At 43.4% G+C, this 25767-nt stretch overlaps 1 protein-coding gene and 1 pseudogene across 2 annotated transcripts in view; one reads left to right on the plus strand and one right to left on the minus strand.

Annotated features, from left to right (window-relative positions):
* Positions 1–25767, plus strand: part of Kcnab1 (potassium voltage-gated channel subfamily A member regulatory beta subunit 1) — a 352108-nt gene that overhangs the window by 235377 nt on the left and 90964 nt on the right. For both annotated transcript variants that reach the window (XM_005344063.2, XM_005344065.3), the window contains exon 2: positions 24072–24115. In XM_005344063.2, the coding sequence (XP_005344120.1) occupies positions 24072–24115 (44 nt within the window). The remainder of the gene's footprint in view (positions 1–24071; positions 24116–25767) is intronic.
* LOC101982245 lies at positions 12796–13181 on the minus strand (annotated as a pseudogene).

The raw sequence follows: 25767 nt of genomic DNA on the forward strand, positions 1-25767 counted from the left end.
TCAGAACCACCTACCCAGGAGCTGCACCACTCACAATGGGCTGGGCCCTCCAACATCATTTATTAATCAATAAAGTGTCCCCCATGGGTACACACATAAGCCAGTCTAATGGAGGCAACCCCTCTATTGAAGTTTGCTGCTGTTTCCAGATGGCATTGGTTTGTGTCCAGTTGACAAAAACTCACTGCCACAATGCCCAATCATGACTCCCCCTTACCAGTCATATAAACTATCTACTATTTCAGCCTCTCGCTTTCTGCCATGACTGCATCCTTCCTCCATTCAATGGGACCAGAGAACTGCTGGAAAGCTCTAAAGTTTTCTGGCAGATTCACAGTTCAATAAAGTACATGGCCCCGCTGCTTCAAGTTTACTGAGTTTGCTTTATCTGTTTGGGTATATATTTGACAGAAATACTCATTTTTTAACATTTGCAGTGACAATTGTTTTCAAAATGGACACCAAATAGAAAGCAGCATTGGGAGTGGAAGGGCTCAGAGGGCTAGGGATGCTGCCTCAACTCTGGCTTCCGAACAGCCAGTTACTTCGGCTCAGATTCCTATCATCGTAATTAGGACAGGCGACGTCATAACACGACTAAACACATATGGTAAGAATCATAAAACATTTGGGACGGCTTGGCTGCCAACTCCCGTTTGATGATATTTACTAGGGTATACGGACATGCACATGAGAAGTAGTAATCCTCACTGTGCCCCAAGGCAAGAGAACGAATACACCCTGACTCCCAGGACCAGCGCCACGTCACCCAAGCAAGGTGTCCTTCCACAACGCGTTCAGGAGCAGATCCAGGGTAGGGTAGGTGGAATTCTCCCTGACACTTGCTAGCTAAGAAAGCTGAATCTGTCACTAAAACTGTCTCAGTATCCACCTCGAGCAGGACAAAGAGGACACCCACTCACAGCTGGCGTTTATCAGGGTAAATGAAGCGGTGTGTGTCAAGAACTTGAGCCTTCTCTGTGAAGAATGTACGCATGAAGAGCCAGGCACTCAGAGTGCCAGCTCGAGTCTGCCTGCACTGCAAACATCTGAGCTGTCTCTGTTTAATCTACACTAGAGGAAGAAAGGCTTCAGATACGGCACAGGGGAAGTTAAGCTACCTTTACGAAGAAATGGAATTAGCTGCTCATGCTGTCAGCAGAATACCCTCCTCCTGTTGAGCTAAAGTGGGGTGACTCTTGACAGCTGTTGTGAAGATGCCTGTGGTCCTCACTTTTCTTCTACAGAGATATTAAACACCCCTTTGCTGGGGTGTATTAATAATTTCGCCCACTTAACAATAATCGTTGCAACTTCCCAAGACCGTCCTATTGCAAGACGAAATGGAGACTCTTTTCTCCTCTCCCTTCTGTTTACTCTTCTCCTAGTTCTGTCCCCATCCTTGAGAAAGATCACTGCACTTACATAAGAACCTGGGCAGGGAGTGGGGTGGGCAATAGACCAACAAATGCTTATGATGTGTGTGTTTCAGCTTCGTCACGGGAAGCCCTTTGCAAAATAATAAAATAATAATACTAATAATGTTGGTGTATGGTTTGCTTGCAGTACAGTAGATCGTCATCAAAGTGCTTTAATATCATAGCTTAATTAGAAAAACAAAGCACTTTTGAGAAGCACTGTTTACAAATGTATGGCTATGATGTTCATATCGTATTAATTATAAAAATCCTCAAAAGGTCGAAATATTCTGAAGCAGAGATTTAAAGCACAAATGTACGTGATTCAGGCATTTTCTTCTTGCAGAACCACGGTTGTCTCCAGGCCATATTTTGGCAGCTTTCCCCTAAGACTGAGCAGTAGCCAACTCGACTTCAGGACTGAGTGCTTGCACTGGCCAATCAGGACCCAGATATAGTCTCTCTATTGCTCCCTCCCCACCCCACCTCTGTCTCCTGCTCCCGTGTTTTCTCTTTACTGTCTCTTCCTTCATGCACATCCACCCTCCAGGCACCTGGGGGAACTGAGAGCAGGCTAGATTCCTACTGGCTGAGACTAGTGCTTTCAAGGATTACTTTCCTGGTATGAACTTTACATCCGCCTTCATTTTCCCCTTTGACTAACAAACACATGCAGCACCCCAAAGTTATTTGTTGCCAAAGACCCTGAAATCAGTATGGTATTTGGTCACCTCTGAGTGTGTCAGCTGGAAAGGTCACATACACATGCCACCCATACATAGGGTAAAAGTCTTCGCAGAAATAGCCCCATCTTTTGTTCCGGGGTGCAGATGCCAGTACAGGGAAGAGCTGGTTGATGTGGCCGGAGTGTGTGACTGAGGAGTCTGGGACATGTGGGGTTCTCCTGAGACAGAACATTGCCTCCAGGGAGTTTCCATTCCAAAGACAAGATATAGACCAGGGGAATGAAATTGCAGTGCAAACAGCTGGCGTCGACAGGACATGGCAGAACCACTTTAAAGGCTGTGTGGTTTGTCCAAGCCTGACAACAATGCCCGTGAGACCGAAACCACTAAAGGTAAAAGGCCCAACTCGCTTAAGAAGCGGAAGCTCATAGTGAACAGGCCCACACCCTTCCCGTGCTGCCAAAAGCTGCTCTTGAATCAAATCTGTCCTGTACAGGAGGAACACAAAGTCAAATTTAACAGGTTTTCTCTCTGGAACAGTTTCCCATCACATAAAAAGCGGTGTGTGTGTGTGGGGGGGGGTCGTTCTGTTGCAAAGCCATCTGCAATCTACCGATACAGAAGCTCTGTCGAATGACTGCCCCGCCTTCCCGGCAGAGCCCTTGCTGGTCCATCACCTGCATTATTGTTAAACTGTACATCCTACCCCTCAGGGGCCAGCAGATGCTCCCTGGCCACCCGTCTCATCAGGGACTCCCTCTACGTTGGTCATGGTTCCAAACGCCTCAGAGTTGTGGTGAATCCATAGTTAATTCTTCCCATGGCTCCCAAGTGTGAACCGCTCATTTGCTTTTAATGCCTCCCAGCAAGGAAGATGAACTATCTGTCAGCGATTTTCGAAGGGGAAGAAAAAGATTACGGAAGACGGACATTAGCGCTAAAACTGTCTACATCCCTGAGGCTGTTTCCCCGCATTGGTCTTCCTTCGCTTGCCAAGCATACAGACAATGTTTCTGGAGCCCATAAAGCTCTGTTGTCTGTAGAGATAACAGCCTCAGCGTCCAGGTCCCTTAGAAAGCCCCTGTCAATTGAAGGCAGTACTTTAGACTCCGATACTTCGTTTCTGCCGCTACTGCAATTACCTCCTAATTGAACTCCCTCCAATAGCAACCTCCCCCACTCCATCCTCCACACTGCTGTCAGTATCTTTCTAAAATGCAAATTGGATGCCACTTCATCCTGCTTTAATACTCTGATAGCTCTGTATCACCTACGGGTTATGTTTCAAATTAGTTCAAGCTGTCTCTCTCCAGTCCCGTTCAATCGCCCTAGCTCTTCTCCCGGATCCCAGGCTCTCCTCAGACCCACTGACCGTCTGTGCCTTCCTGTTCAGCTGCAACTCTTACCATCCTCTGCTCCCTTCTTCCCCTGGTGAAACCTGTCAGCTCAAATCCATCTGTCTCGGAAGACAATTCAACACACAGAGCTCCCACCCAAGGCTCTGCTCCCACCTCTCCTCCTTAGCTCTGTCCTTCACCTGTCACGGAGGGAGCCTTATCTTCTTGTATTTCCTTCCTCCTTACCCCCAGAGCCTAACTAGTGAGACCTATAGGCTACTCAGAGCATCCTCTCTGAGGACAACACAGTGACCCAGACAGTGCCCTAGCAAGGACCATTCTTACTTACAGGTAGCCCAGTCCCAGGTGTCCACATAGGAAGAGACCTTGATTCGGCCATCACATCACCTATAAACATCTTAAATCAATCATAGGGCTTCCAGTAAATAGGCAAAAAGCATCAAGGTAAAGGAAAGTACAGACAAATGTCATTCTGAAACAGCCCTCTGGTGCTATCCTTCATTTCCTAGCATGTGTGTCTCTTGTTTCATGGATATTTGCTTTGCCTTAAGCATATTGTGTTAGAAAGCCTTAGGAGTCCAAGGTGAGCCGGCTGCAGACTAGGCTTTTGTCAGAGGCTCTACATATGATGTTCTATGATTGCTCTAGTGCATGACATTGAAAGTGTACTTAATGGATTGCTGAATTGAGTCTTCATTGTCCCTATTTCTGTAGAGGCAATGAAAGTTAAGAATGCATTAACTGACAGACGCTTGTATTGATGTTGAAATGAGGATACTTTGATCCATCACCAGCGACCAAGCTCATTCAGTTAATCCACTTGAAGCTTCCTTATGGGTCTGAGTCCAGATTTCCCCTCCATTTGTCTGACAACAAGAATGTACATTCCATGTTCCCTTTGACTAATTATTTGTACCCAAAGACTTGCACTACTTGTGCAACTTCTTTTTCAGAAAGAAAACAAAGTCATAAAATGAGCAATCTCCAAAATGAACCAAAGTCAACTTAAAAATGATGTTTATGTTTGCTCTACATTTGTAAAAAAAAAAAAAAAAGAAGGAGGAGGAGGAGAAGGAGAAGGAGAAGGAGAAGGAGAAGGAGAAGGAGAAAAAGAAGGAGGAGGAGGAGGAGGAGGAGGAGGAGGAGGAGGAGGAGGAGAAGGAGAAAAAGGAGGAGGAGGAGAAGGAGAAAAAGAAGGAGGAGGAGGAGGAGGAGGAGAAAGGACACTTTTTTAAGGATTTCATTAACAGAAAAAAAGCAGAATTTCCAAAGATTTTCAGTTTTATTGTCTACACTAGTTAGAAATGCATCTAGAAAAGTAAATTATGGTTTTAAAGAAAAAGAATACATGAAAATGTGCTGTGGGTGTGAGCATGCAAGAAAGGCAATGATCACAATGTTTCATAACCCTTGAGATGAATATTAAATACTAAAGCATCTAATATCTCTAAATAGAAAAATAGCACATTTACAAGTTAGTCATAAAACATACTTTCTATCCACTTAAAGAAAAGAAATAGATCTCTCCCCACACTTCATGCAAGCTCTCTTCATAAACCTATCTTTAGCCTACCATGTTTTCATTGAAAATATGTATATTAGGAAACTTTAATATAGCTATTATCAAACTTCCCAGAGTCAGATAAATAAACACCTGCTATTTTAATGATGGGTCTCCTGTATATTTTTAATCTTTCTGAACATCTGATGAGGAGATAATATGTAATTATTCAAAATGTGGTTTTTGCTTAACTGGTAAATATTGGAACTCTGGGATTTCCATATGTGAATAAAGTCAGTAGAGACTGTAACCTATTAGCTTGCCTCTGGCAACAGCTGTGAAAAACATCAAAAAGGAAAATTAAATGCTTATAATATTGGAGACCAGCCTCTATTATAGCCCAGGGAGACAACCCACTGTCCAAATGACACGGATAATTCTTTTTTGTTTGTGTGTCAGACTCTCTATTATGATAACTAGAAATATAATTTCAGGAAGTGATTCAATATTTCTGTAGGATAATACCAGGATCAGGTTTTGCTGTCTGTTTATGACTCATTGAACAAATATTTGTTACAGGTTCACCTTGTCCTGTCCCTGAGGATATAAGTGTGCAGGGAGGGAGAAGGGTTTTTTTTTTTCATATAACTGATCATATATTTCCCTAAAGTGTCCTTTCTTGCAGATGACAGTGCTGTAACAGCTTGTCATCTGCAAGATGACAGGTGAAAAGGCTTTTAAAAATATTCCATTCAAAGCTAATTCTGTCCCATTTGACTTTAAGCAGTCAAATTATTTATCTGGAAACTAGCACCTCTGTCTTTCTTACTCGAATGTCATCAGTGAGTGGAAGAAAGCGTAGAAATATCTCAGGCTGTGGGGAAGCAGCTGGGTCACCCTGTGGTGTTGCCCTCTGGCCAAGCCCTGCTGGTGGAAAAGGCTTGGAATTCTCTTGGGAATCCTGAGGTCCAAAAAGTAAGCTCTCGGTCTGAGGCTCCTACAGATCTATCTGATGATTTCTCGTCTCTCCTGTCCCTTCTGGAGAGTTAGGATCAGAGCAGGCAGGTGGTGAATGATCAGAAATCTCAGTTATCCTAGAAATTCCTGGCTTCTTTGCCTCTCTTCCTACTTTCTTCAAAAGGGAGACGTTTTGTTTCCAACAGGAGACTCATAGACACATAGCTATTTACTGAATTGAAGTAGGATGATCACGTAATCTAGATTCCAACTTGGAGTACTTTCATCTGTAAAAGACAGGATAGACACAACACTCACAGGTAAGCATGAAGAAACAGTTCTGAGACATGGTCTCTAATTAGGCAGGATCAAAGTCTATATATTCCAGATTTAGGGTTCGTTGCCCAGGGCTTATAGTGACGCTTCCGTAAAGTCATTGCCCAGCTGTTAGAGCAAGACATCATGCATCAAATTTTGTGTGTGCTAGATGTTATCAGGGATTGAACCTAGGGCTTTGTATGCTGCTAGGCAAGTGTTCCACCACTGTGCTTTATGCTCAACCTTTTGGTTATGCTTTATTTTTGAAACAAGGTCTTATAAAGTTGTCCTACTGGACCTGAACTTTCAATTGGGAAGCTCTCCAATCATCCTCCTGAGTACATGGAAATATAGGCCTGGACCACGAGAAAATGTGTGTGTGTGTGGTGTAGCCCTAAGAGTTTAGTAAGATCAGTAATCATTGGCTGCAGTCGGTACTGCATTATACTAGCATCTCCTTTTATTTTGTACCCAGACAAGACACAAGAAAGACACATGCAGAAACCTCAGTAAGAGAGTTTGGCTTGTAATGTATTTTCTAAAATCACCTAATGGGTTTTTTTGGCAATGCTTTTTATTATGGCTGCTGTTCTTTCAAGCTGTTGGATCCATTTGATATTTACTCAGGGAATCAGTATATCCACTCATGTCTGAATACATATTGAAGTCAAGGAAAGCATTGTTAATGTGTAGGAACCTCAGATTGGTCTCTGAAGTTGTGGCAGAGATGCCTGACTCCTGAGCACAGTTGGCCAGATGAAAGTGTGATTTCTTAACTTAGTTGTGAGATCTGTCACTTAGTTATGGGGTGCCCGTGTGGCAAAGATGACTACTCAGACACAGTTTATAACCAACAGAAAGTCTTAGTTCCACTGGCCGGGGCTACTTTCAAGTATTCAGGACGAGGGTTTAGGGTAAGGGATTTTGAAGGCAAAAACCGCATCCTTTTATCCCAATCTGCAGCTGCAAAGGGTGAATTTGTGCAAGCAAGAAGTTTAACAGAACTTAAGGGAGTTAGTTAGTCGAGGTATCTTGACCTTGGGTTCCTGGAAGAGAGTTGGGTGATTTTCCCTGGGATTCTCTATCAAGGAGATCAAATTCTGGTTAAACCAGAAATGACCTCAACAAGAATCCAAGATGAAGGAAACTCTGTACTATGTTGCCCTATCATAATTTGTTTATTTTTCCATCATTCAGCCACAGTATGCATTATTCCAGTTAAGAAAAACAAAGATGGCAGCCAAAACTGGAGCCAAGCATGGTGCTAGACAAGCATACTAGTAGATGTCCTGTGGACTATGAAACAGTCTCAAAGCCTTTAGAAAGCATCTTGAAAATTAGACAAGTTGATACTTGTTAGATAATACCTAATAATACCTAGTTTTGAATGTTTTCTGTATAGTGGGCATTAAAGTAGGCTTCCAACAGGAACAGGTTTTTTTTGTTGTTGTTGTTTTTTTTTAAACTATACCACGGCTGTTTTTTTTTAATATTTATTTATTTATTATGTATACAATATTCTTTCTGTGTTTATGCCTACAGGTCAGAAGAGGGCACCAAACTGCATTACAGATGGTTGTGAGCCGCCATGTGGTTGCTGGGAATTGAACTCAGGTCCTTTGGAAGAGCAGGCAATGCTCTTAACCTCTGAGCCATCTCTCCAGCCCACAGGAACAGTTTTTAAGTCTGTAACTTTATAATTAAAAACTAAGGTATGTGTTTTATAGATGTGGAGGATTAAGAATAAGGCTTCATATGAGAATAAGTGATATGACCCCAAACAGGTGGCCAGTGTTTAATTCCTTCAAGTGCTGGAAATTTTGCCTCTCTTATTACATCAGCCCTCACAGCTTCTTAAGGGCTTCACAGCCAGGAGCCTCTGGGCTGTGATATGCAAGGACCCTTGACTGTCAGGTCCAAAGGAAATGTCAATTCCCCAAACTCCAAAAGGCAATTCGTACGTTCAAAATTGAATGTCTAGGCTCAATTCAAGCTGGACTAAAGAAGGATTTCTGGTGGTTAGATAAAAGCCAGAATTCCTTAGAAACCTGTGAAACCAAAGGAGATCTTTCCATCACCTGTGGCAGAAGAGAAGACTCTCCATTGGGTTTACCTGTGGCAGCTATCAGCATATCAAAGCCCCGCTGGCTTGCAGGTCCCCTCGGTTTCTGTTCCCACCACTTATTATAAGTTTCAAAGCCCCCATGCTAGCATACTGGCCCCTCTCACCTCCTTGGGCTTCCCTCCTCCCAGATACCCCTTTGTTCTCTCTATGCGGGTTTTCTCCCTGCTTCTGCTGTCAGGCTACCTCCTGGAGTCTCCCATCTCCCACGGGTAGCCCTGGCCATTTCCAGTCTGCAGGTCCTGCCCAATGTGTTTCTTTTTCTCTCTGTTCTGGAATCTTCCAGATGCCTATGGATATTTTCTCTCTTCTTCGCAATAAAAACATACCCCCCCAAACACACACTCCACTCATGGAGTGGCCATTTCTGAAGTTTCTTTACTGCGCCCCTTCTCGTACATTGACAATTTGGCAAACCAAAAGTGTTCATTGCTCCCTACACCTCTTTATAACATGCAGCAGAATGTAAGGTAATCATTTGCTGTCTTTTCAGCAAGACTTTAAGGCCCATGAGGGTGATGATTATCCATCTTTCCCTTTGCTGTCTCAGTCCTTACACATAGTAGAAGTTTAAAAACTTGCTGGGCGGTGTTGGTCCAGGCCTTTAATCCCAGCACTCGGGAGGCAGAAGCAGGTGAATCTCTGTGAGTTTGAGGCCAGCCTGATCTACAAGAGCTAGTTCTAGGACAGGTACCAAAGCTACAGAGAAACTTCTTTGTCTTGAAAAAAAAATGTGTTGAAAAAGTGGCTCTAAAAATACTATAACAAATTTCATATTTTGCTTTGTAATTTAACCTAACAATAAGAACATTTTTGTTGAACGTTAATTAAAATACTCTGTAATAACTTTAAAATAGTTATCCATCATATTGATAACACCTCACGAGTCTCTCTCTCATCATCAATTTTCTTCCTTTTCTATAGTCAGTAATTACTACAGCCCATGTGTTTATTCTTAAACTTAATTTGCAAATCTGAAGTTTTGCTTTAGATGTATTTTCAAAAGTAGAACTGCCAGGTCTTAATTTGCAGATCGTGACTCAATATATGAGAAGGGGGAAAAATGTAGTCTTTGTCTGACCCTTAGGATCTGAGCACAGTAATTGGGCAGTGCACAGCAAAGGTTGAATAAACGTATAAGCTCAGTCCTCATGGGTCTATCTGCATTTTAAAAGTGGATACTCGCTAACAAATGTCTCTTACATTGATAAAAATTTAGACAGTTATTATAAAAGCGGTTAAATGAAACGGAAGATAATATGAGACAAGGAGGAGCAGAAAAGGAGCTCCTGAGAAGTGTGGATTCATCAGCCTCCGGTGGGCCAAGAGGTTATGATCCTTCCCAGTAGAGTGGTCAGTAGACGGAAGTCTGGCATTGTGCGCTGACCCAGAGAACAGATAACCGAGACAGACTGTCTGCCTGGTTCTACAAACGCAATCGTTTGTAGAGGGACAGATTCACCAGGCAGTGCACAGCATTGCACTAGAAGGGCAGAGCTGGGAGACACAAGCAGTGTGGAAAGCAGCGAGCTCTCTCCCTGCAGAAGCTTTTCTGTGAGAGGAGACTGAAACAGGCGTCTGTGAGAAGAACATTCCAAGTGTCTGCGAATATGAGGGCCTCTCTAGTCCCCTCTGGTCGGGCTCTCCATTCGTGACTTTGAACTTCACCAGGCCTAACTCTTTTTTTCTCAAGCCTGTCCTCGCTCCTTTAGGCCTTGTGATGCCTTTGCCTGGAACTCTGGTCCTCAGTTCTACAATCTTCTCATCCTCCAAGGGGCCACTCCGTGTCACCTCCTCCAGAAGTTGTCCTCGTGCTGGGGGGCGGGGGGGTGAGGGTGTATGTGGGGGGATCATCTCATGCCTCTACGCTTCTTCCGTGTTTCCAGAGCACCTGTCACTCATGTTTGCTTCCCTCCTACGGATCTCCCCAATCAGGATATAAGCCTCCTGGGGTCAGGACTTGACCTGTTTGATGGCTGTCATAGCCCTCCACCAGGAGCAGTGACTGTCTTCGAACAGGGACTCAGCATGAGCAAGGTGAAGGAAAGAACGACATCTTTGAGATGGTGCTTCGTTGCTCTTAGGTCCTGAACTCCCGACTACCGACAGCTGTGAGGCAGTCACAGACCTGAAAGGCGCTGAAAGCCTTACTAAGCCATCTGTCACTTTCAAGGTTCCCTCTCCATCGCCCTTCAGTGGCCTAAGAGCCCACAGGCCACAGGTTGTTAATATGACCCTCCCGCCCTGCTTCTCATCTGCCGCCAACAGAACACACAAACAGCTTCATTTAATTTCTCTTTTTAAAAGCACACATACAAAACAGGAGGACGTCGGTACGGATGATTCTCCACCATTTCAAGTTGTAAATTTCCTTCTGTCTTTTTCTTCCCCCTCCGATTGTTTCTGGCTGAGGGGTGATGAGGAAAAGAGCAGGATGATTGGCACCTTACCACCTCCCACCTCGAGTTGGCGTCAATCAGGAAGATGCTGCTGAAAGCTCCAAGGCAGAGGTGGAGCAGAGCCTGGGAAGGCACAGGCAGGCGCATGCATCACCAGTCAGGTTGCACCAGGTCCCTCATCTCTAAGCTGCCAAAGCTGACCAAACTGAGCAGGAACTCCGGCTGATTGGGTGATCCTGAGTTGCCTGTTTCTTTAGGCAGAGAATATGACACAGCCCAAAGAGTGGATAGTTCAGTCTCCAACAAGCTAGCCATGACAAACTTCTCTACATACTAGAGAGGTGTGTGGGACTGGGGTTCACTAGTCTCTCAGCTCTACTCCTCGTGTGTAAAATGGGTACACAATGCTTGCCCAGTAAGGCTGTGGCTCTTACATAGGCACCTTGGGAAAACAGACAGACGGCAGCAGCACCCTGCAAGTGTTCCGTGCAGTGTTGTTAGTTAAGAAGTCGGGCTTAAACAGACAAAATCATTAAGTGAAAAAGAACCACGCATACATTCTGAGTGGCTGAGCTTCTCCAGTTTTAAAAACCAAAGGCGTGTGTGACACAAAGTAATTCACGGCTTTATTATATTGTCTAGTTTCACATGCAACTGTCCAAATAATTGAAGTTTTCACTATGGTAACAAAATGTCAGACTGCCGTATCGTAGACAGTGCCTACTTCTTACAGTGATTTTCCTCCTTGTCATATGATGACACCAGAGGGGAATATGGATGGCTTTGAAGCCACACCAAGGAGTTCTCAAATCTGCCGTGAGTTGGCCATCAATACTGGGATTCAGCTATGAAGTCCTGTCATCTAAATCTTATTCAGGATCAATTAACTTCTCAGCCTGAAAATCACAGACACTGACTTTAGCCAATTGAAATCTATTGCTTTAATTTTCTCGGGTGGATTATTCATCAACCAGAAGACAAAATACTTCACAGGATTTTAAGGTTGTTGTACAGCCATTAATTTAAAAATGCCTGAAGTCGATGTTTAAAATGTATTTGTGCCTCTGCCCCATGGAGAGGTAGCTTTGTTTCCCCGTGCAAGGGGACTTTAAATATTTCAATTAAATACGGTTTAATCTGCCGGCTTGTAAAGAACACATTCTGCCGGAGGCTGAGGTTTAAGCTGCTCTCCTCTCTTTTCATCCATTCTGGGCACCTACAGCAGAGCTTTCCCTTTAATCCAGCTAAAGTCAGGATTGGCACAGATACCTCTGCCCATAGAACCATCTAGAACAGCTGTCCTTACTACCCACCACCATTACCTGCCCTTGGGTCAGACACCTCTTTGCTGCTGGTCACACAGGAAGAGCGATGACAAGTTAGTTTAAGACGTAACAAACAGATCCCGAGAGAATGAAAAGAGCAAGATGAAGATGAGGGTAACCTAAGACCAGCAGTCCGGCCTGACCAATCACCAGCTATTGCTAAGGTTCACAGCACCACCGCAGGCCATCTGGACTCAATTTCCTCTAGTGGCCAGGTCACATTTTCTTATTTTCGTGGAGAGGATGCACATCCGTCATTCTAATAGGCGGTTCACAGCACAGCTCAGGAGCTAATGTGTAAAATAAGATCTTGAAAACTAAGAACGCTCCGGCATCTTGAGCGTGGTTACAGAGGAAATGACTTAGAGTGAAAGGGGATTAGCTTTAAGAGATCCTCAGTTTTCCTCTGCTTTTATTTAATTTCCCGACCTGGTGTCCAAAGTTTTTCTCATTGCATCTCTCAACCAAGCCTAGTTTCAGAGTCACTAACTCATGGGCCTGTGGGGAAGAAACTTACCCAGTGTGATGCTTGCACATGTATCTTCTTGTCCTAGTCTTTTGTTTTCAAAAGCCAGGTCAGATCTCTGGGTCCCGCCTCATCCTGTGTGGTTTAGTATTCATTATAATAGTTAGGTTAATTTCCAACAAGCTGTATTTCATCTCTGGTACGCTTGATTCCTGACAGACTCTTTAAAATCTTCAGCAGAAAGCTTTTTTTTTTTTTTTACATAATAAGGTTTTATTTGCAGGGGAGCACAGATTTAATCAAACAAGCCAAATCCCATGTCATCATCAGACTCTTCGGACTCCTCCTTCTTCTCTTCTTTCTTCTCCTCTGCTGCAGCTGGGGCAGAACCAGCAGCAGGAGCTGCAGAGCCAGGGGCAGCAGAAACAGCCACAGCTCCACCAGCAGGCACACTGGCAAGTTTCCCAACACCCTGGGCGATGACATCCTCAATGTTTTTTCCATTCAGCTCACTGATGACCTTGTTGAGCCGGTCATCGTCTGCCTTGATGCCCACGCCGTATAGTATCTTCTTAATGTCTTTGGCGCTAGGAGAGGAGTTGCCCCCAAGGGCAGCAAGCAAGAGGCGAAGTAGCGCATGTCAGCTGCTGCAGACCAGCCTCACGCGTGCAACCTCGGCAGCGTCAGGCGGTGAAAGGAAGATCAGCAGAAATCTTTAATAAATAAATAAATAAAAAAAAATAAAGGACACAGCTAAATCAAAAAAAATAAAATCTTCATAGAATGAGATTATAGTTTTGTGGGGTTTTAATATATAGTATTTTCATTTATTCTTTGAGAATTTAGATGTGGATACAATATATATTGTTTATACTCACTCCCACTCTCCACCAGTTTCTCCTAGATCTGCTTATATTCCCTCCAAACTTCATGCCCTCTTTCCTTCCTTCCCTCCTTCCTTCCTTCCTTCCTTCTCTCTCTCTCTCTTTCTTCCTTGCTCCTTCCTTCTTTCCTTCCTTCCTTTCCTTAAATCCACTAGTATTTCACAAATACACACAGATTTGGGCCATCGACAGGGCCACCATCAACCTTTCAGGGCCACATCCCTAAAAAAAATCTGACTTTCCCTCTCCAAGAGATCAACCGTCAATATGTCCTCAGCAATGGGTGGGAGGGAGCTCGTATTTTCTTCTCCCACTGACTACTCCCTCTACTTTCATCTTTGCCAGAAGGTCTTATAAACAGAACCAATGCTTCTTTCACTTAGCAAGCTGCATTTCAGATGCGGCCATGTTATTCGTGTAATCGATTCTTCCCCTCCCTTGACTGCCAAGTGGTATTTCATTACGTGAGAGCCTAATGTGTTTATCCATTCATTAGTTGATGGACATCTGGGTGGTTTCCAATTTGGGGTGATTGTGAGTAAAACTGCTATAAATATTTGAGTACATTTCTCTGTGTGTGAACAGACGTTTTTTAATTTACTCAAGTAAATACCTAGGAATAGAACTGCTGAATCACTTAGCACGAATATGCTTAACTTTCTAAGAAGCCATCAAGCTGTCTTTCAAGTGGGGTATACCATTTTGTACTCTTCCCAGCGAGGAATGAGAGTTCATTGGCTCTGAGTCTTTGCCACCTCTTGATGTTATGTATTTGTGTCTGCTATTTTAATGTTTATCTTATAGTTTTTAACAAGTATATTAATGCATCTCATTATGGTTTTAAATTGATTTTTCCCAGAATATAGTAACACTGAGCTGATTTTCTTCCTAGAAGTTTAATTGTCACCAAATAACTTCTTCAGGCCCCATCCCTTCAACACTTACGTCATTTCATATTGACCTTTAACATCTTTTTTTTTTTCCAGAATGTAGCTTGCCTTTTCAACCTTTTAATGATATTTTAAACAAAACAAAAAATTCTAGATTTTTGTTAAATTTAATCTCTCTAAATTTGGAGAGATTATCTTTTTGGTCCCTGTGGTAGTTTGAAAGAAAATGGACCCCAAAGGGAGGGGCACTATTAGGAGGTGTGGCCTTGTTGAAGTAGGCGTGGCCTTGTTGGAGCGAGTGTGTTGCTATAGGGGTGGGCTCTGAGTTCTCCTTTGCTCAAGCTACACTCAGTCTGGTACACAGTTTACTTCCTGTTACTTCCTGCGGATAAGGGTGTAGAACTTTCAGCTCCTTTTCCAGCACCACACCTTCCTGCATGCAGCCATGTCCTTCCATGCTGATAATGGACTAAACCTCTGAAACTGTAAGCCACCCTAATTAAATATTTTCCTTCCTAAGAGTTGCCATGGTCATGGTGTCTCTTCACAGCAACAGAAATCCTAAGACAGTCCCATCCCCACAAACTCAGTTAAATCCAAAGCCACAAGATTTCCTCTGACATTTCTCCTCGAAGTTTTATAGTTTTATGTTTTGCATGTAGGACTATAACCCATTTTAAGTTAATTTTTATACAGAAAATGAGGTCTGTATCACTTTTTTAGCATAAAGACAATTGTTCCATCTGCTCCAGCACCATTTACTGAAAAGTTATTTTTTTTTATTGAATTGCCTTTGTACCTTTGACAAAAGTCAGCTAAGTGTTGCACATATGACCTCTCTGTTCTCTCTGCTGTGTTTTATACTCCTCCTATACTCCTCATTCCTTTGACAATGCTGCATGCCTTGATTATTAAACTCTCTATTATACCCTAAAATCAGGTAGTGAGAATCTCCCAGATTTGTTCTTCATTTTCAAATTGTCTTGGCTGTTCCAGTATTTTTTTCACCTTACCAAGTCAATTTTAGAACCACCCTATTAATATTTATAAGATACTTTGTTAGGACTTAAAATGGGATTAGGCTTACTTCATAGATCAAAACGAAGGGACCCGACATCCTGACACTATTGTAACCTGCTGTGCATCTCCGTTTGGTTAGATCATCTTTTACATCTCTCTTCCAAGTTTTGCAATATTTTCCTTTACAAGTTTTAATTATATTTTGATAGATTTACATCTCATACTGAAAAGGCTATTGTAAGTAGCAATGTTCTTTTCAATTTCAAGTTCCAGTTAGTTGTTATTAAATATGTAATTGATTTCTAACATGCATGACATTGATTTATGTGGCTGCACGTGCCTCTGCTTGTGTTGGAATGAGAGAACAGTTTGCAGGCCTCATTTCTCCCCTTCTACTGTAGATCCCTGGGGTTGAACTTAGGTCCTCAGGCTCCTCAGCAAGTGCCTTCACCCACTGAGCCAGCCAATCAATCCACAAATGACTTTTCTATGCTAATGTGATACCTGTCAAATTTGCTAAATTCATGTGCTGGTTCTAAGAGAATTTAGGAGATTATTTGGGATCTTTTTGTCTATTTGTTTGGGTTTTTTGTTTGTTTGTTTGTTTATCGAGACAGGGTTTCTCTGTAGCTTTGGAGCATGTTCTGGAACTCACTCTGTAGACCAGGGTGGCCTCCAACTCCCAGAGATCCGTCTGTCCCTGCCTCCCAAGTGCTGGGATTAAAGAGGTGCTCCACCACCACCCAGCGAGATTTTTTTTTCCAAAAAGACAATTACGCTGTTTACATAGAGATAGTTTTATTTATTCCTTTTTAAGCTTTGGGCATTTTATTTCTTTTCATTGCAATATATTATTTAATAGTTTTAATCATCTAAACACCAAAGTATCAAGACCGAAATAATTAACTCTGGTAGTTTCCATCACAGAAGTAAGAACGACTTCTCCACCCACCCATTGGTGATTCAGTGAAATATTTGCTTCTCCTGCCCTAACAGCAAGCACTATGGAAAAGTCCAGCTAGTCAGGCCTGCAAAAGAAAGGACATGATCACTAATTACTTGAGACAAAAATAAGATGATCAGCGTCCCAGTCAGAGAAAAACACATAAAGAACAAGAGGGGATCTAGAACCGAGAGAGAGGTAGACTCCCACCAGGAAGTGTCAGGAAGTCAGGATGGCGGTAAGAGATGTCACGAGAAAGAGTTTTTAGAAAGGGTTTTTTGCAATTCGCTAATAGGTTGATTGTTCCTGCTTTACATCCCTCCCAGTTGATGTAATCAAAAGTTCTCCTTCATAGCAAGGTAGAAGTATTTGAAAGCCAAGCCTCTCCAACTGACCTAGCAGAGGGTATTCAAGAACACCAGGGTTGCCCAGGTCAAAGGAAACAAACTTGCTACAAGATTCAGGGAAGGAAATATTATTTTACACCAAAGCAAAAAACTGTAACAAGGCAAGTGTTCTAGGACAAAGTTGCATGAAGGAGCCATGTGAAAGTTCAGAGAAATGCCAAGTGAGAGGTATTCTCTGCCCTCCCATGGACATATGCACATACACGTGTGCACTCCTGTGCACACGCATGTACCAGTACACGTATGAGCACACACATACAAAGACACTTGAAAATTCATATGCTCTACAGAAGATGCATGGACACACCAGAAATAATTTGATAACAACCTCCAGTATGTGAAACTCTTAACACAGGAATGCCTCCATGTTTCTGGTGAAACCAACAGATCTCCTCAGAAGAGGAACTTTTAAACACCCAATATCAAATTTATAGAATTCCTATTAAATTCAGAAGTATTTTGAAGTGAAATTTAACACATTTAATTATTCATTAAATTAATGATTTCTGTTTAATAATAGCAAGACATGCACTTGTTTATTGGAGAATTAACTGGCAAGTTATAGGGCAGGCTGAATGACACAATTTCTAAGGCCTGAGTACAAATGATGAGTGTGGTTCTTGGAGACCTCTGAAGCCACAGCCCTATGACATGGAGATACCCATAGCCCAAGCCCATGGGGAGCAAAGTCACAGGTCATATGTGCCCTTCCCTGGTTTCTCAGCAATATTCACACTTGAAGGAAATGCTGTTAGTTAAAACTTGGCAAAACAAATAAGTATATATTCATTTCCATCCAAGTCCATTGACTCCCAAGTTGTGTGCCTTCAAGGTGGAAGTTGTGGAGTCTTATCTAAGACTAAGCCACTGATTTCCATCTTTCCCAATGTTTAAAGTGTTTCTGGTGTGGACAAACCCATGTAGCCTTTATGCAAGTGGTAAGTCAACCTGGGTCCACTTTTCTCAAGCCCTACTTCACACAGTGTTGGAACTTACCTGTCAACATCTACACAATTGCATGTCCCATCTCCATCTCCCTTCCTGGTGGCCATGGAAGCAATCGTGCTCAATTTTTCAGCCCCAAAATATTTCTCAAAACTGCTTTCCTTACCTCCCTTATCCTGTTTTTAACCTTGTTCTCATTGCCTAATGACTCCAAGAAAATAACTTAAATTCACATAGAATTTCTTCATGGTGTTTGCCCTCAGATGATTGGGCGCGTGTCCTTCAGTTAGGACACAGTTAGGAGGATCGGTGGAGTGAGAACGTGAGTCACATAAGGAGCAGAGGTGGCCAGAGTCAGTGCAGTGCTCACCTTTGACCACTTTAGGGCACAAGGGACTGAGCCACCCAGGAGACATCCACATTGCTTGGCTAGAGCCCAGAATAGGAGAGGGCACTCCAGGAGACTAGGGGCAGCAGCTGCCATGCTGTTTCCAACCAAAGGGCATTTCTTCTCACCCCCTCTTGATCTCTTAGCAGCCTGCAGTATCACTGCCAACCTACCCCCATTGAGGCAGTCTCCTGATGGCCTCCTGCATAAACCCCCATCTGAGCCCCCAGAACCTTTGCCTCTCCTCATTTCTTTTGCTAATGTACCTTCCTCCCCCTCTGCAATACAGAATTGGCGCCCCTGAAATTGTCCATCCATCCCTTTGTCTCCACGAATATGACTTCTCATAGTGTTGTCTCTGCTCATGGTGTCTGGTATCCCTAATCCCAGAAAAGCCCACAGGTCCTAAGGTAGATTAAAGCTATCTTGTTTCTCCAACAAAGCCTAGCAAAGTGAAAAGCACCCTACTTCGATAAAACCACGCCCCTTTACCCGGCTGTCCAAGTCAGAAGCCCTAGAAGGGTCCATTACTCCCTTTTCACCATTACACTTAATCAATTAGTCCTCCATGTTTGTGTCCGCGAACACCTGCAGGCTCCCTTGCCCTATCACTGTGAATCTGACAGCGTCACTTCTCATCAGGACCACCTGCGTAGCCCCCTAGCTCCTCTCCTGCCTCCCTTTGACCTGTGTTTCCCAGCTTATGTTTTCCAGGAGTGGCCCGTGCAGAGTAAACCCCTAACCTACCCCCTAATCTACAAGGCTCTGCTAGACCCAGCTTCTACTCCACTCCCCACTCACGGGGAGTCACTCTTCCCTGGGGGTCACTCTTCTACTGCCCCGGGAGTCTGCTTTCTCAATGCCTCTTCTAGTCTGAGCTCTCGTCCACGCTGTTCACTCTGCCTAGAATGCTAGTCCCTGCTTTATCCATTAAGCTCTCTGGCTCTAGATTTAAATGTCACTCCCCTAAAAATGTTCTTCCTGGCTGCCCCAGCGGGGCAGTCTTCCACCATATCACCATCCTTTTTCTTAGAGATTATAATTACCTCATTTCTCCCTTTCCCTTCCTCCTCCTGCACCCCTGTTCTCTTTCAAATCCATGGCCTCTTTCATTAATTGTTGTTACATTCACACATGTATATACACACATATACACATACATACACACTACCTACTCGGTCTGTATAATGTTACTTGTATGTATGTTTTCAGGGCTGACCATTCGGTATTGGCATACATACATATACGCTACCAATTCGGTCGGTATAATGTTACATGTATGTATGTTTTCAGGGCTGACCATTCGGTATTGGCATACATACATATACGCTACCAATTCGGTCGGTATAATGTTACATGTATGTATGTTTTCAGGGCTGACCGTCCAGTATTGGATAACAGTGTGCCCTCCACCAGCAGACTGTTTCTCCCACACCCAGCATTCTTAGTTGCCCATGCTTCTTTTTGTAGGGTGAGGCCTTATGGTCTTTACCTGACAATCTTAAATTTAGATCACACTATCTTTTTTATTTACTCTTATAATTGTTAAGAACTTTAGAGAAACTTTACAGAGTTTAGGTGAGAACAATTCATGAATCAGGCAGCCCTCAAAGCTGGAGACAGGACAGGTTGGGAAATTCTACTCCGTGGCATGGGCAAGCATCACCAAGACAGAGTGAGGGGCAGGGACAGTTGCTTGGCAGACTGCTAACACCAAGACTGGCCTGTGTTTTCTTTATCTGAGCGTAGTCTAATCAGCTGACAGTTTGTGATTGTTGAAGACTCAGACATTTGTTACCAACATATATACTTAAATTGTGCCTTCCATGAGTTTATATATCATTTGGCGGCAGGCTCATCATGCAAGGGCTCGAATTATGGAAGCATCCTTAGGTCAAAGGTATTTTAGTATAATATAATCAAATGGTCACCAAAGTTGACTGCATATCTCCCCTCCCATAATGTAAGTACCATGAGTCAGCAGCTACCTGCTACTCAGCCCCTCCTGCAAGCCTAGTTCAAGGCTCCTATCCATCAACTGTAGTCACATTCACAGTATAAAAAATGTACCATATGACCCTCATTGTCACCTGGCTTGACAAATTAAATGTACATTTAAAAAAACTATATAGAGAGAGTTCCTTTGTAATTGCCAGGTAAGACACGGAGCATTGCAGAACGGAGTGTGGAGAGTCAGAGAGATGTTGAGGTAGGGATTGCAAATGACGTCATGAACAGTGTAGTGTTCTGGCCACAGGAAAACCAGGTCAGATCCGACTGTGTCTGCCACCTACACAGCAACTGGGGCCTCTTACATATGCTTTCCGTCCGTTCCTGCTGTGACAGCCTTTAAATTGGGAATTTTGTCAGGCATAATCTGCTTCTTCCTCGGGCAAACGCAAGGTGCATATTTTAGCTAGCTACTCCTCCCGTGCTAGCGTTTAAAACTGTGAATAATATCTAAGATACACTCATCCACAAGCACGCAATTTAGAACAACACGTTTGACCTGCTAATCTTCTGCTTTTAGCATCTCCGATTCGCAAAGGAACTGGGAGCTGCAGAAAGGCATGCACTATTATGCCGAGATGCTGCTGCCATTCGGTTCACACTATTCTGTTATAGCCTTCAGAGCAAAACGAGCCTGGGGCACCATAAAACAACACTGGCCTCCCAAAAGAAAACAGAAGCAAACCTTCCAGGCCTCCACAAGCCAGAGCCTTCCTCCAGATGACTTCACTGAGGCCTGAAGCTCCAGGGTTACCAGAAATCTGACTGACAGGATGAAGTGCCCCATGTCCCCATACTGATGTCATTCATGTCTAATATTAGCAGCAGAGCGTTTTGGGTTCACCTGGGAGAGGGGAGCTTTTATTTTTGAGTCGAACGAGAACAGATACTAAAAATGAACATGGTGAGACTTCCTTCTGGCGTATCTGACACAGATAGAATAGGGAAGCCTGCTCAGCAAGACTATTTTGGATCAAATGGGGCAGGAATCCGAGGTGGCTGGAAGTCCAATGTGCTTTAAGACATTCTCTTCACCTCGCTCTTGAATTCTGAGGAATTAAGAAATACAATGAAATCTGATAAAGACATTTGGTCACTCAGCGCCACCAAAGATCATGATGGGCTTGTAAAAACCCTACTTGGGTGGCAGAATAGACCCAGGTGATGTTTTTCAGCTCAGCGTTGAGTGATGTACGTGGTTGCTCGATGTTGTGTCCACACGTACAAAGAACTGAAGGTACCTTTGGGACTCAGTGGATTCCATCTGTCAAGTGTTTGAGCCTCTGTCATCTAGCAGGGTTTAGATGGGTCAGAGGAGCTGGTCACTGCCACATTTCTGACTCCCATGAATTTGGACAAAGTCAGGGAAAATGTTTGTTATAACACTTGGTATAACATAACTGCAGTAGTGCTGGGATTTCATGCCCCACGTGAGTGGCGTTTCCTTCCACCTTCTCTGCCTGTAAAGTGAACAGCAGCAGCATCATGTGTCCAGAGTGATTTATTTATGGAGTGCTCATTTTGAAAACAAAGTAAGGGCAGTACATCGAAAGACTCGGACACCTCTATTGTAAGGAAAATGTCTGCCACTTAAAATGGCCACGTAAGTTTTGTAACCATTCTCTGTAGCAAAAGAAAATATTTAGAGAACATACCAGAGATTAAAGAGTTGAAAGAAACAAAACCACTAAGGCTCCGATGGGGCTGTGATCAGTGGATCAGCATTTGTCTGTAATCGAACTTTCCTTACATTCCACATTTTCCTAACATGTTTGTTCCAGAAAGGCTGCCTTCTATGTGTAACTAGCAATGGAAAGGAAGTGGGCTATGGTTACTTCTTGCTACTTGGCCATTTGTTTTTGCTGATAGTTCTCTAGTTCAGTCTTTCATCCTGACTGGTCATTAATTGTCTTATGTCACCGCCAAAGGGAAAATAGGGCAGGCAGTTCTCTGCCTTGGGTGGGTTGCTAAGAAAGTGTTCAGTCACATAAACTTGCCATTTTTGAACTTGTTGGAGAGCTCTGGTCTATACAGGCTTAGCCTTAAAGCTGCCTTGCTTTGCTTTGCCTTGTTGAGTGGTTGTTACTGTTGCTATCTTGTTTGTTTGGCCCTGTTATTCCCCCTCTGTATTATTCTTAAATTCACTAAATGCTGGTAAAGTTCCCCAGCAAGCCTTGTCTAGATCTGTTTGTTCATGCCAAGCACAGAGTGCCCAGCCCGTGCTCCCAAAGACTCCTGAACTGTGATGACATGTTATGTTCTACCTTGTTCCTCCTTGGACTTGGGTTTTTGCAAAGTAGAGAGCTGTGCCTTGTTCCCCACTGTGTCCTAAAGTTGTGCCTGGAACACAGTGACCTCTCGTTAAGCATTTACTTCCCCATCTGTGCTGGATGTCTTACCTGGGAGACTCCGGTGCCCACCTGCATTTCATTTGTTGCTTTATTTCATCGTGAATGGTGTGGTCTTTCATTCTTTCTGTTAAACTGTCTCCTCTCTAAGTTCCCATCTTTGGAAACAAGCAGACTTGTTACAGAGGAAGATCTTCCGGTTGCACTAATGATTCCCTCCTCCCCAACACACACACCAAAAAAAAAAAAAAAAGTCAAAGAACAAACAATGCCTTAAGAATTTTTTTCAAGGAAGATGTCCAATTACTTCTCTCCTATCTAGTAGTTCAAAACATGTTTCACACGAACTTACATGCAAGTTTCCTTGCAGTCGCAAATAGTCAGAGAGTGTGGGAAAATCCAACACCACATCTGTTACAGACAGCACTAAACGCCCCATTTTGGCCAACTGTATACCATTATCACAGTTAATCAGATTCCATGCACGTAGAAATGACACGGAATGAATGCCACAGATACCAATGGCCCATCCTACTAATGAAGAAATCAAACCCCAGGAAGCTTTTTCCTAGGGTCCCTCAGCTAGTGGAGCAATGGGTGAAAACCCCAAGCCTCTCATTCTGTGTTCTGATGTGTACTTGACTAGCTATGCAATCAAAGGGATCACTTAGGTGGTATTTTATAGGCTATAAAACGCAAGAGAAAAACTGAGGGTGAAAAAAATGAAAGTACTGATTCCTAACTCTAAAGAAACCAAAGCGGCTGACAGAGCGAGGAGAACAGGCCACTAAAGGGATCCAGGTTTCGCTCTGGAGCAGAAGCTGGAAGGGGACTGTGCAACATGTGGTCAGAATAGGGGAGAAATTTTCCCCAAAGTTGCAATTATTTCAGCTTTGCCTCCTTGGTGTGATCTGCACACTGGTTCTATGAGATATTCGCCAGGTGGGAATTTAGTGTCTTCTCTGAGAAATAGTAGTTTGAGGACGGAAATGGGTTGATTCTGGATTTCCATAAAGACTTAAATGAACGCTACAACGCCCGCTTCCATCGCTATGCAGACTTAGAAAGCTACGTTCCTTTTACTTGATGAATTTTTAGAGATGAAAACAAAACCAAAAAAAGTTGAGAAATAAAAGACGACTTCTTCTTTAAAGGGTTATCGGAACTTCCTGTGTTAATTTTCTGCAAACTTGTATACAATAGATTATAGTAACGATGGATTTATGTGTGTTCTTCATTTGGAAGTAATAGTCTATCTTAGAAGGCATGAAGTCAATAAGTCAACATTTATTGCGTGCGTGTTCTGGGGCATTGTCTGTGATGAGTGATCGAGAGTTGGTTTGTGAAAAAGGTAAATGCCCTTGCTCTGGACGAAAGCACTTTCTAGAAGGAAAGAGAGAGACAGGAAATGTAGTATCAAATTAATAAAGACAATTGAAAATTGCAAAGCTTCGTTTTGTGGCAGATAATTTGTTCTTAGGCTAAGCCTGAGAGATTTTTGAGTTTCTCAATGACAAAATGAAATAGGAATGCCATGAAAATAGCAGAGAAAGAGAGGAACTTCCCAAGGCCACGAGGAGATTCTCCTCTGCTTCAGCGCTTGTCAACGAAGATAATATTCAGGGCTAAGTTGCATGTTGCTTCACACGGGGAAATGTTAACTGTGTTACTTTGCTTTTGTTCTAGGAATCTTGGGAAATCAGGACTCAGAGTGTCTTGCTTGGGTCTTGGTAAGTACTCTGGGTTTTATTGGAGGAACGGGTGGGAAGGTGGGAGCCTGAGGGGTTACCAGAGAGTGACTGTGATGTAGGTCAATCAGGGTTTGATCTCAGAGGAGGGAGACTGGCCAGCTTTGCCCCGTTTCCACTCTGAACTTTTCCTTTTTCCCTCTCCCTATCTATGCCCAGGGACCCATCATGTTCATTCATCTTCTCCCTCAAGCAGAAAGCAACCTTAGAGGAGGAGGACCATGCACCTCTCCCGCTCACCTGGTGTATAAGATGTAAACATACATACATGTGCTTACCTTGGACTGTCTTCAGTTTACCTGAATGCCTCTCTATTCTTACTTCCCCTTTGACTAATTAATTTCTCCACTTATTTCTCGAAGTTGCTATGTATTTTGTGTGTTTTTAAAAAGCTACTCCAAATTATTGGGAGCAAGCTGAGATAAGGCCCACTCAAGTGTTGTCAGCCGACAGAATCTAGGAAAACAAGGGAGATGGTCCTCTAGGCTTTCCTGTCGGTCGCCATCTTGATTATGCTGGTTGCTAAGGGAAGACCCATCTGAACTGCAGATGGAACCATTCCCTGGCCGTAGATCTCAGACTGAACAAAATGGGGGTGGGGATGCTTTTTAGAATGGAAATGTTTATTCTGTGCCATTGTACAGTTGTCAAAACATAGTATGGATATTGTGCTGTATGTATGTCAGGCTGCGTCTAAAGTCGGGAAGGAAAGAAAGAAGTATGCTAGGTTTACAGGGAACTCACGAGAAAGGATCACTGTGTCCACAGAGCATGACCAATCAAGAGTCTTTATTCCAACCTACTAGGACCCCACACAGGTGTTCAGGGACCTAGATGTGGTCCAAAGTGCCCAGAATACTGGGATTTTAGGAGCAGAGGCCTTGTCCAGGCATCTCATTTGGCAGCCTCAGGGGGTGGGGGCGCTTCACACAGTAAGCAGTTAGAATCAAACTATTTCAACAAAAGTGAAGTGGTTAGCCAGTCCCAAGGAGAGCTCTGAAAAAACAGGCAGCTAAGACAGCGGTTAGCCGGAGGAGGTTCTGCACAAGCAGTTTTAACAGTGACTGAGATAAGTTAGCTAGGACGTCCTGACCTGGGGTTTCTAGAGGAGATGGAGATCAGATTCTGGGGAAACTTGAAATGACCTCAGCAAGACTGCAAGATGGAGGAACTTCTGCACTCCTTTCCCTACCGCACTGGTGTTCAGTTCGGTTTCTCCTTTCCATTTGTATTCACTGAGATGCTAACGTGGAACAGCAGCAATCACATTCACCTTTCTAGAAACGCTCGCACAGACATCAGATGGCATCTAAGGTGACTCCGAATCCAGTCAAGCCGAAAATGAAAATCAATCGTCACAAATCTACACCTTGTCAAATTGATATCCCAGCATCCATTTTAACTGTAACCTTCTGCTATCCTCTTGAGTGTCCTCCTCCACGACCATCTTAGAATGCGAAGTTAGTCCAGCTGCAAGAGTCCCTCCAGATCTTAACAATTCCACCATTGTTCAGAAGTTCAAAGTTGCTGGTAAGATTCAAGGTAGCAGGCCATGCAGTGGTGGTGCACGGCTTTAATTCCAGCACTTGGGAGGCAGAGGCAGGTGGATCTCTGTGAGGTCGAGACCAGCCTGA

This window comes from Microtus ochrogaster, chromosome 1 (genome assembly GCF_000317375.1).
Source record: "Microtus ochrogaster isolate Prairie Vole_2 chromosome 1, MicOch1.0, whole genome shotgun sequence".
NCBI lineage: Eukaryota > Metazoa > Chordata > Mammalia > Rodentia > Cricetidae > Microtus > Microtus ochrogaster.